Source organism: Salvelinus alpinus, chromosome 23 (genome assembly GCF_045679555.1).
Source record: "Salvelinus alpinus chromosome 23, SLU_Salpinus.1, whole genome shotgun sequence".
NCBI lineage: Eukaryota > Metazoa > Chordata > Actinopteri > Salmoniformes > Salmonidae > Salvelinus > Salvelinus alpinus.
The window spans coordinates 5151962-5164461 of NC_092108.1; the positions used below are offsets into that span (position 1 = coordinate 5151962).

Below are 12500 nucleotides of genomic sequence, written 5' to 3' on the forward strand. Positions count from 1 at the left end.
GAATCATGTTGTAACCAAAAAAGTGCTAAATAAATCAAAATATATTTTAGATACTTCAAAGTAGCTACCCTTTGCCTTGATGACAGCTTTACACACTCTTGGCATTCTCTCAACCAGCTTCATGAGGTAGTCACCTGGAATTCATTTCAATTAACAGGTGTGCCTTGTTAAAAGTTAATTTGTGGAATTTCTTTCCTTCTTAATGCATTTGAGCCAATCAGTTGTATTGTGAGAAGGTAGGGGTGGTAAGTCGCTCTGGATAAGAGCGTCTGCTAAATGACTTAAATGTAAATGTATACAGAAGATTTGGTAAAAGACCAAGTCCATATTATGGCAAGAACAGCTCAAACAAGCAAAGAGAAACGACAGTCCATCATTACTTAAATCCATTTAAGGCTGTACAGTAACAAAATGTAAAAAAATGCACTGTAAATGTGTCTGTGTAGGACTCTCTACTTGCTGGCCTAAATGAGGAAGGATCACAATGTAACACATTCTCACCCTGAACTCCTCTTTGATCTGGGAGGAGTTGGTCTGGGGGTCCAATCGGTTCATTTCATAGTAGACCGAGCGCAGCTGATTGGCTGGAATGGTGGTGTCACCACAAAGACACGCCTCCAAGATGGCGTCGTGGATGAAGACATATTGCTCCTGGGAAAAGCATAAAGATGGACACAACGGGGCTATATAAAATAACAGACAATCAGCATACAGAAAGAGATGGAAATGACCAGAAAGTTAGAATGGTAAATTAAACAACATCTACTGTAATAGGGCCTATATAATAGGGCCTATATAATAGGGTTTATATAATAGGGTCTATATAATAGGGCCTATATAATAGGGCCTATATAATAGGGTATATATAATAGGGCCTATATAATAGGGTCTATATAATAGGGCCTATATAATAGGGCCTATATAATAGGGTCTATATAATAGGGTCTATATAATAGGGCCTATATAATAGGGTCTAAATTGAGACTGATGAATTCCTCTCAAAAATAAGCACAATCCCCTGTTCACCTTAACATGACGGAGAACAGAGCAGAAGGGCATAACAGGTTCACTCCCATCCCCACCCCTCACCCCACCCAACGCAGCCAACCAACCCCCCCCTCCACCCATCCCCCACATCCACACACCCAGCCGAGTAGACAGCCACGGCTTAAGGCTTGACGTAAACCAGTTGTGAAGTGACATTTCAGATCACCGGTCCTCTGTCACTTTGGACCAATACCTACGACAGTGACATCGCTGATTAATAGACGGGATAATGTGACGCGATGATGTCATCTAACGAGCAGCAAGAGGTGTTTTAGAACCTCGTTAGTGAGCCTGAGTGTTCTATTCCCGAACTTTAAACCTTTAAAGATGGAATCCGCAGCAGTAGGGAGAAATAGCGCCACAGGCCGTCCCCACCGCCATTGACCTGAGGAGCGTTGTGCAACGCGGTAAAATTAGGCTCTTCTATCGCGGGTGCAAATATGTCAAGGGGGGAGCACTGTGTTCATTATTTGCAGTAACTTCTTTGTTGTTGTATTGCAAATGGTGGCATGGGTGTTTCACCATTAAGGATTTCAGCTTGAAAGGTTCTGCTGACACGGAAACAATATGGTGACTAAAACGAATCACAAATGTTTTGTTTAAAGTTATTTTTTTTAACAGTCGTTTTAACTTGTAAACGAAGCTCAGTTGCAGAAAATATACTGAACAAAATTATAAACGTAACATGAAATAGTTTCAAAGATTTTACTGAGTTATATTATAAAGAAATCAATCAATTAAAATAAATTCATTAAGCCCCTAATCTATGCATTTCACATGACTGTGCAGGGGCACAGCCATGGGTGGGCCTGGGAGGGCATAGGCCCACCCACTGGGGAGCCAGGTCCAGCCAATCAGAATCAGTTTTCCCCACAAAAGGTCTTTATTACAGACAGAAATACATCTCAGTTTCAGCAGCTGTCCAGGTGGCTGGTCTGAGACAATCCCACAGGTGAAGAAGCCGGATGTGGAGTTCCTGGGCTGGTGTGGTTACACGTGGACTGCTGTTCTGAAGCCGGTTGGATGTACTGCCAAATTCTCAAAAATGACATTGGAGGCGGCTTATGGTAGAGAAATTAACATTCAATTCTCTGGCAACAGTTCTGGTGTACATTACAGCAGTCAGCGTGCCAATTACACGCTTTATCAACACTGTGGCATTGTGTTTTATGTTAGAGTGGCCTTTCATTGTCCCCAGCACAAGGTGCACCTGCGTAATGATCATGCAGTTTAATCAGTTTCTTGATATGCCACACCTGTCAGGTGGATGGACTTTCTTGGCAAAGGGAGAAATGCTCACTAACAGGGATATAAACAAATTTGTGCACAACATTTGAGAAAAATACGTTTTTTGTGCGTCTGGAACATTTTGGGGATCTTTTATTTCAGCTCATGAAACATGGGACCAACACTTCACATGTTGCGTTTATATTGTTGTTCAGTATATATATATATATATAAAAAAAAAAATGTTTATTGCAAATGTGAATTTCCACAGACAGACTGAAGCAGCGTGTCTGAAAGGCAGTGGGTGTTAGGAACCGTGTCAAAGAACTAAAACGCCTGCGAGGGATTAGCCCCACCCACCCTACCTCTACCCCTACACTACTACACCCTACTACACCCTACCTCTACCCCTACACTACTACACCCTACTACACCCTACCTCTACCCCTACACTACTACACCCTACTACACCCTACCTCTACCCCTACACTACTACACCCTACTACACCCTACCTCTACCCCTACACTACTACACCCTACTACACCCTACCTCTACCCCTACACTACCCCCACCCTACTACACCCTACCTCTACCCCTACACTACTACACCCTACCTCTACCCCTACACTACCTCTACCCCTACACTACTACACCCTACCTCTACCCCTACACTACTACACCCTACCTCTACCCCTACACTACTACACCCTACTACACCCTACCTCTAACCCTACACTACTACACCCTACTACACCCTACCTCTACCCCTACACTACTACACCCTACTACACCCTACCTCTACCCCTACACTACCCCACCCTACTACACCCTACCTCTACCCCTACACTACTACACCCTACCTCTACCCTACACTACCTCTACCCCTACACTACTACACCCTACCTCTACCCCCACCCTACCTCTACCCCTACACTACTACACCCTACCTCTACCCCTACACTACTCCACCCTACCTCTACCCCTACACTACTACACCCTACCTCTACCCCTACACTACTACACCCTACCTCTACCCCTACACTACTACACCCTACCTCTACCCCTACACTACTACACCCTACCTCTACCCCCACCCTACTACACCCTACCTCTACCCCTACACTACTACACCCTACCTCTACCCCTACACTACTACACCCTACCTCTACCCCTACACTACTACACCCTACCTCTACCCCTACACTACTACACCCTACCTCTACCCCTACACTACTACACCCTACCTCTACCCCTACACTACTACACCCTACCTCTACCCCTACACTACTACACCCTACCTCTACCCCTACACTACTACACCCTACCTCTACCCCTACACTACCCCCACCCTACCTCTACCCCTACACTACCCCCACCTTAATACACCCTACCTCTACCCCTACACTACCCCCACCCTACCTCTACCCCTACACTACCCCCACCCTACTACACCCTACCTCTACCCCTACACTACCCCCACCCTACCTCTATCCCTACACTACCCCCACCCTACTACACCCTACCTCTACCCCTACACTACCCCCACCCTACCTCTACCCCTACACTACCCCCACCCTAATACACCCTACCTCTACCCCTACACTACCCCCACCCTAATACACCCTACCTCTACCCCTACACTACCCCCACCCTAATACACCCTACCTCTACCCCTACACTACCCCCACCCTAATACACCCTACCTCTACCCCTACACTACCCCCACCCTAATACACCCTACCTCTACCCCTAAACTACCCCCACCCTACTACACCCTACCTCTACCCCCACACTACCCCCATCCTAATACACCCTACCTCTACCCCTACACTACCCCCACCTACTACACCCTACCTCTAACCTCTACCCCTACACTACCCCCACCCTAATACACCCTACCTCTACCCCTACACTACCCCCACCCTACTACACCCTACCTCTACCCCTACACTACTACACCCTACCTCTACCCCTACACTACCCCCACCCTAATACACCCTACCTCTACCCTTACACTACCCCCACCCTACCTCTACCCCTACACTACCCCCACCCTACTACACCCTACCTCTACCCCCACCCTACTACATCCTACCTCTACCCCTACACTACCCCCACCCTACTACACCCTACCTCTACCCCTACACTACCCCCACCCTACTACACCCTACCTCTACCCCTACACTACTACACCCTACCTCTACCCCTACACTACTACACCCTACCTCTACCCCTACACTACTACACCCTACCTCTACCCCTACACTACTACACCCTACCTCTACCCCTACACTACTACACCCTACCTCTACCCCTACACTACTACACCCTACCTCTACCCCTACACTACTACACCCTACCTCTACCCCTACACTACTACACCCTACCTCTACCCCTACACTACTACACCCTACCTCAACCCCCACCCTACTACACCCTACCTCTACCCCTACACTACTACACCCTACCTCTACCCCTACACTACTACACCCTACCTCTACCCCTACACTACTACACCCTACCTCTACCCCTACACTACTACACCCTACCTCTACCCCTACACTACTACACCCTACCTCTACCCCTACACTACTACACCCTACCTCTACCCCTACACTACTACACCCTACCTCTACCCCTACACTACTACACCCTACCTCTACCCCTACACTACTACACCCTACTTCTACCCCTACACTACCCCCACCCTACCTCTACCCCTACACTACCCCCACCTTAATACACCCTACCTCTACCCCTACACTACCCCCACCCTACCTCTACCCCTACACTACCCCCACCCTACTACACCCTACCTCTACCCCTACACTACCCCCACCCTACCTCTATCCCTACACTACCCCCACCCTACTACACCCTACCTCTACCCCTACACTACCCCCACCCTACCTCTACCCCTACACTACCCCCACCCTAATACACCCTACCTCTACCCCTACACTACCCCCACCCTAATACACCCTACCTCTACCCCTACACTACCCCCACCCTAATACACCCTACCTCTACCCCTACACTACCCCCACCCTAATACACCCTACCTCTACCCCTACACTACCCCCACCCTAATACACCCTACCTCTACCCCTAAACTACCCCCACCCTACTACACCCTACCTCTACCCCCACACTACCCCCATCCTAATACACCCTACCTCTACCCCTACACTACCCCCACCTACTACACCCTACCTCTAACCTCTACCCCTACACTACCCCCACCCTAATACACCCTACCTCTACCCCTACACTACCCCCACCCTACTACACCCTACCTCTACCCCTACACTACTACACCCTACCTCTACCCCTACACTACCCCCACCCTAATACACCCTACATCTACCCCTACACTACCCCCACCCTACCTCTACCCCTACACTACCCCCACCCTACTACACCCTACCTCTACCCCCACCCTACTACATCCTACCTCTACCCCTACACTACCCCCACCCTACTACACCCTACCTCTACCCCTACACTACCCCCACCCTACTACACCCTACCTCTACCTCCACCCTACTACACCCTACCTCTACCCCTACACTACCCCCACCCTACTACACCCTACCTCTACCCCTACCCCCACCACCACCGCCACCCCTACCGCCACCCCACCCCTACACTACCCCCACCCCTACCATTACATTACATTTGCCCGTTAAATCCAATGACGCCTGTGATTTAAAAGGAATCAGGGTGAAATGATGCATTCAGCCCCACTATGGCTCCAGATGGTCCCTGTGCACAAAGTCCTTCAGTAGAAACCCCAACTCAACACTGCCTGGATGTTGTTCCACAACCCTCATCATCGGAGCTAAAACCTGCTCCTTTTCCAAGCCAGTAAAAAATACTGTATTACCCTTCGTATTGTCTGACTTGTGCCAGCCTAGTCGCCCCGCCCAGTCTGTTTATTCTACTCTGTAGATGATGATGTCATTGATGAGTACCCAGAGACGTAATGGAGTCGGGGAATGATGAGACCATGTGTTGAACCAGATGAGGAATGTTTAACTGTCGTTGACAACCCCACCCCCCCCCCCCTCTCTATCACCTCTGTGTGCGGTGAACGTCTATCCTGTTTGTCTAGTCACTTTATCCCTACCGCTATGTAAAGATCTATTACCTCAGCGACCTTGTACCCCGTGCACATGGACTCGGTACTGGTACCCCGTGTAAATAGCCAAGTAATTGTTACTCATTGTGGATTTATTCCTCGTGTTGTTATCTATTCTATATGTTTCTCTCTGCATTGTTGGGAAGGGCCAGTCAGTAATCATTTCACTGTTAGTCTACACCTGTTGTTTCTCTCTACATTGTTGGGAAGGGCCAGTCAGTCAGCATTTCACTGTTAGTCTACACCTGTTGTTTTACAAACCATGTGAAAAAATAACATTTGATTTGAGGTGACGAGACTTTCAAGGGGGGTCTGCTGTCGGTATAAGCTGTCGTGGCATTACCTGGATGGGTGACCTGCATTACTACTGTAAATGAGATGGGTGACCTGCGTTACTACTGTAGATGTGATGGGTGACCTGCATTACTACTGTAAATGAGATGGGTGACCTGCGTTACTACTGTAGATGCGATGGGTGACCTGCATTACTACTGTAAATGAGATGGGTGACCTGCATTAATACTGTAAATGAGATGGGTGACCTGCATTACTACTGTAAATGAGATGGGTGACCTGCATTACTACTGTAAATGAGATGGGTGACCTGCATTACTACTGTAAATGAGATGGGTGACCTGCATTACTACTGTAAATGAGATGAGTGACCTGCATTACTACTGTAGATGAGATGGGTGACCTGCATTACTACTGTAGATGAGATAGGTGACCTGCATTACTACTGTAAATGAGATGGGTGACCTGCATTACTACTGTAAATGAGATAGGTGACCTGCATTACTACTGTAAATGAGATAGGTGACCTGCATTACTACTGTACATGAGATGGGTGACCTGCATTACTACTGTAGATGAGATGGGTGACCTGCATTACTACTGTAAATGAGATAGGTGACCTGCATTACTACTGTAAATGAGATAGGTGACCTGCATTACTACTGTAAATGAGATGGGTGACCTGCATTACTACTGTAAATGAGATAGGTGACCTGCATTACTACTGTAAATGAGATGGGTGACCTGCATTAATACTGTAAATGAGATGGGTGACCTGCATTACTACTGTAAATGAGATGGGTGACCTGCATTACTACTGTAAATGAGATGGGTGACCTGCATTACTACTGTAAATGAGATGGGTGACCTGCATTACTACTGTAGATGAGATGGGTGACCTGCATTACTACTGTAGATGAGATGGGTGACTTGCATTACTACTGTAAATGAGATGGGTGACCTGCATTACTACTGTAAATGAGATGGGTGACCTACATTACTACTGTAGATGAGATGGGGGACCTGCATTACTACTGTAAATGAGATGGGTGACCTGCATTACTACTTTAAATGAGATGGGTGACCTGCATTACTACTGTAGATGAGATGGGTGACCTGCATTACTACTGTAAATGAGATGGGTGACCTGCGTTACTACTGTAAATGAGATGGGTGACCTGCATTACTACTGTAAATGAGATGGGTGACCTGCATTAATACTGTAAATGAGATGGGTGACCTGCATTACTACTGTAAATGAGATGGGTGACCTGCATTACTACTGTAGATGAGATGGGTGACCTGCATTACTACTGTAGTGCATACACTGCATTACTACTGTAAATGAGATGGGTGACCTACATTACTACTGTAGATGAGATGGGGGACCTGCATTACTACTGTAAATGAGATGGGTGACCTGCATTACTACTTTAAATGAGATGGGTGACCTGCATTACTACTGTAGATGAGATGGGTGACCTGCATTACTACTGTAAATGAGATGGGTGACCTGCGTTACTACTGTAAATGAGATGGGTGACCTGCATTACTACTGTAAATGAGATGGGTGACCTGCATTAATACTGTAAATGAGATGGGTGACCTGCATTACTACTGTAAATGAGATGGGTGACCTGCATTACTACTGTAGATGAGATGGGTGACCTGCATTACTACTGTAAATGAGATGGGTGACCTGCATTACTACTGTAAATGAGATGGGTGACCTGCGTTACTACTGTAAATGAGATGGGTGACCTGCATTACTACTGTAAATGAGATGGGTGACCTGCATTACTACTGTACATGAGATGGGTGACCTGCATTACTACTGTAAATGAGATGGGTGACCTGCATTACTACTGTAAATGAGATGGGTGACCTGCATTACTACTGTACATGAGATGGGTGACCTGCATTACTACTGTAAATGAGATGGGTGACCTGCATTAATACTGTAAATGAGATGGGTGACCTGCATTACTACTGTAAATGAGATGGGTGACCTGCATTACTACTGTAACTTAGATGGGTGACCTGCATTACTACTGTAGATGAGATGGGTGACCTGCGTTACTACTGTAAATGAGATGGGTGACCTGCATTACTACTGTAAATGAGATGGGTGACCTGCATTACTACTGTAAATGAGATGGGTGACCTGCATTACTACTGTAGATGAGGAGAACAGAGAGTGGGGCTTGAACCACCAACTCTGTGCTTGTGGGGCGGGTATACTAGCACCTGGACCTCTTGGCAGAGACAGTAGTAGAAACAACACGGTATAACGATGTACCTCTGTCTGCACCATGTTGACCCTCCTGGAGCGCAGCTCTCTGACACAGTTATAGATGTCCACCACGCCCTCTCTCTCTGCCATGTCCAGCATGATGTCAATCACTATGAAACAGCCCGTTCGGCCCGCCCCCGCACTATAGGCACAGAGAGAGAGAGAGACACAGAGAGACAGAGAGAGAGAGAGAGAAAGCGACAGAGACAGAGAGAGAGAGAGAGAGAGAGAGAGAGAGAGAGAGAGAGAGAGAGAGAGAGAGAGAGAGAGAGAGAGAGAGAGAGAGAGAGAGAAAGAGACAGAGAGAGAGAGAGAGAGAGAGAGAGAGACAGAGAGAGAGAGACACACAGAGAGAGCAACAAAGAGAGGTGAGTAATGTTAACTGTTCAGTTTTGATTGTTTATTTCACTTTTCTTTATTATCTATTTCACTTGCTTTGGCAATGTTAACATATGTTTCCCATGCCAATAAAGCTCTTTGAATTGAATTGAAAAATGTATAGACAGAGACAGAGAGAGGGATAGCGAGAGAGAGAGACATAGAGGGATAGAGGGATAGAGAGAGACATAGAGGGATAGAGGGATAGAGAGAGGCATAGAGGGATAGAGAGAGGCGAGACATACATTTAAAATACTGTATGCAAATGTCTAAGTTTTGCATTCAGGGTTGGAAGGATTAGATATCAGGTTGTCAGTCAAGAGCCCCAGGCCCCAGAGAGGGACAGAGAGAGAGGGGGTAGAATCATACCTGCAGTAGATGACCAGGCCCCAGAGAGGGACAGAGAGAGAGGGGGTAGAATCATACCTGCAGTAGATGACCAGGCCCCAGAGAGGGACAGAGAGAGAGGGGGTAGAATCACACCTGCAGTAGATGACCAGGCCCCAGAGAGAGACAGAGAGAGAGGGGGTAGAATCATACCTGCAGTGGATGACCAGGCCCCAGAGAGAGACAGAGAGAGAGGGGGTAGAATCATACCTGCAGTAGATGACCAGGCCCCAGAGAGAGACAGAGAGAGAGGGGGTAGAATCATACCTGCAGTAGATGACCAGGCCCCAGAGAGGGACAGAGAGAGAGGGGGTAGAATCATACCTGCAGTAGATGACCAGGCCCCAGAGAGAGACAGAGAGAGAGGGGGTAGAATCATACCTGCAGTAGATGACCAGGCCCCAGAGAGAGACAGAGAGAGAGGGGGTAGAATCATACCTGCAGTAGATGACCAGGCCCCAGAGAGGGACAGAGAGAGAGGGGGTAGAATCATACCTGCAGTAGATGACCAGGCCCCAGAGAGGGACAGAGAGAGAGGGGGTAGAATCATACCTGCAGTAGATGACCAGGCCCCAGAGAGGGACAGAGAGAGAGGGGGTAGAATCATACCTGCAGTAGATGACCAGGCCCCAGAGAGGGACAGAGAGAGAGGGGGTAGAATCATACCTGCAGTAGATGACCAGGCCCCAGAGAGAGACAGAGAGAGAGGGGGTAGAATCATACCTGCAGTAGATGACCAGGCCCCAGAGAGAGACAGAGAGAGAGGGGGTAGAATCATACCTGCAGTAGATGACCAGGCCCCAGAGAGGGACAGAGAGAGAGGGGGTAGAATCATACCTGCAGTAGATGACCAGGCCCCAGAGAGGGACAGAGAGAGAGGGGGTAGAATCATACCTGCAGTAGATGACCAGGCCCCAGAGAGGGACAGAGAGAGAGGGGGTAGAATCATACCTGCAGTAGATGACCAGGCCCCAGAGAGGGACAGAGAGAGAGGGGGTAGAATCACACCTGCAGTAGATGACCAGGCCCCAGAGAGAGACAGAGAGAGAGGGGGTAGAATCATACCTGCAGTGGATGACCAGGCCCCAGAGAGAGACAGAGAGAGAGGGGGTAGAATCATACCTGCAGTAGATGACCAGGCCCCAGAGAGAGACAGAGAGAGAGGGGGTAGAATCATACCTGCAGTAGATGACCAGGCCCCAGAGAGAGACAGAGAGAGAGGGGTTAGAATCATACCTGCAGTGGATGACCAGGCCCCAGAGAGAGACAGAGAGAGAGGGGGTAGAATCATACCTGCAGTAGATGACCAGGCCCCAGAGAGGGACAGAGAGAGAGGGGGTAGAATCATACCTGCAGTAGATGACCAGGCCCCAGAGAGAGACAGAGAGAGAGGGGGTAGAATCATACCTGCAGTAGATGACCAGGCCCCAGAGAGAGACAGAGAGAGAGGGGGTAGAATCATACCTGCAGTAGATGACCAGGCCCCAGAGAGGGACAGAGAGAGAGGGGGTAGAGTCATACCTGCAGTGGATGACCAGGCCCCAGAGAGGGACAGAGAGAGAGGGGGTAGAATCATACCTGCAGTGGATGACCAGGCCCCAGAGAGAGACAGAGAGAGAGGGGGTAGAATCACACCTGCAGTAGATGACCAGGCCCCAGAGGGACAGAGAGAGAGGGGGTAGAATCATACCTGCAGTGGATGACCATGGGTCCAGCGTTGCTGAGTGTCTTGGCCTTGACCCTACGTACGAAGCCCAGGAGGCCAGTAGCGTGGTAGGGCACCCCGTGGTCCGGCCACCCTGTGAAGTGGAACTGACGGATCTCACGGATCTCATGGGCTCCTCTCTGGAGGAGACAGAGAGAGAGGGGTAGAGAAAGAGGGGTAGAGAGAGAGGGGTAGAGAAAGAGGGGTAGAGAGAGAGGGGTAGAGAGAGAGGGGTAGAGAAAGAGGGGTAGAGAAAGAGGGGTAGAGAGAGAGGGGTAGAGAGAGAGGGGTAGAGAAAGAGGGGTAGAGAGAGAGGGGTAGAGAGAGAGGGGTAGAGAGAGAGGGGTAGAGAGAGAGGGGTAGAGAAAGAGGGGTAGAGAAAGAGGGGTAGAGAAAGAAGGGTAGAGAGAGAGGGGTAGAGAGAGAGGGGTAGAGAAAGAGGGGTAGAGAGAGAGGGGTAGAGAGAGAGGGGTAGAGAGAGAGGGGTAGAGAAAACAGACAGTCAAAGACGGACACAAAATACACTGTTCTTCAATCAACTTCCAGTTGTCCTCGAGGACTGGAACTGTGCACTCCTGCAGCAATGTGTTTGAGTAGCATTAGCATCCAGCTCTCTCTCTCTCGATTACATCTTCTGTTTGCTTAACATGGCCTGCTTCCTCTAGTCCTGTGAGAGGATAATGTTTGTAAGAGGTATTCAAACAAGAGTGTCTCTGTGGCCCGAGAAAATCTAGTTTATATAACATCCCCACTAGCATACGAAATGTCCAATACATCGCTTCAAGTAGTATGTTAGTGTGGATATGGGAACAGAGCTGTAGTAATGTGGTAATGTAGTAGTAATGTGGTAGTAATGTGGTAATGTAGTAGTAATGTAGTAATGTAGTAGTAATGTGGTAATGTAGTAGTAATGTAGTAATGTAGTAGTAATGTGGTAATGTAGTAGTAATGTTGTAGTAATGTGATAATGTAGTAGTAATGTGGTAATGTAGTAGTAATGTGGTAATGTAGTGGTAATGTAGTAATG

The 12500-nt window shown here is 48.3% G+C and overlaps 1 protein-coding gene across 1 annotated transcript in view; it reads right to left on the minus strand.

Annotated features, from left to right (window-relative positions):
• LOC139551373 (receptor-type tyrosine-protein phosphatase mu-like) overlaps window positions 1-12500 on the minus strand; it is a 565336-nt gene that overhangs the window by 32576 nt on the left and 520260 nt on the right. Inside the window, exons 26-28 of the mRNA XM_071362858.1 lie at window positions 11459-11613; window positions 9010-9145; window positions 502-651 (exon numbers count right to left, since the gene is read on the minus strand). Coding sequence (XP_071218959.1) covers window positions 502-651; window positions 9010-9145; window positions 11459-11613 — 441 coding nt within the window. The remainder of the gene's footprint in view (window positions 1-501; window positions 652-9009; window positions 9146-11458; window positions 11614-12500) is intronic.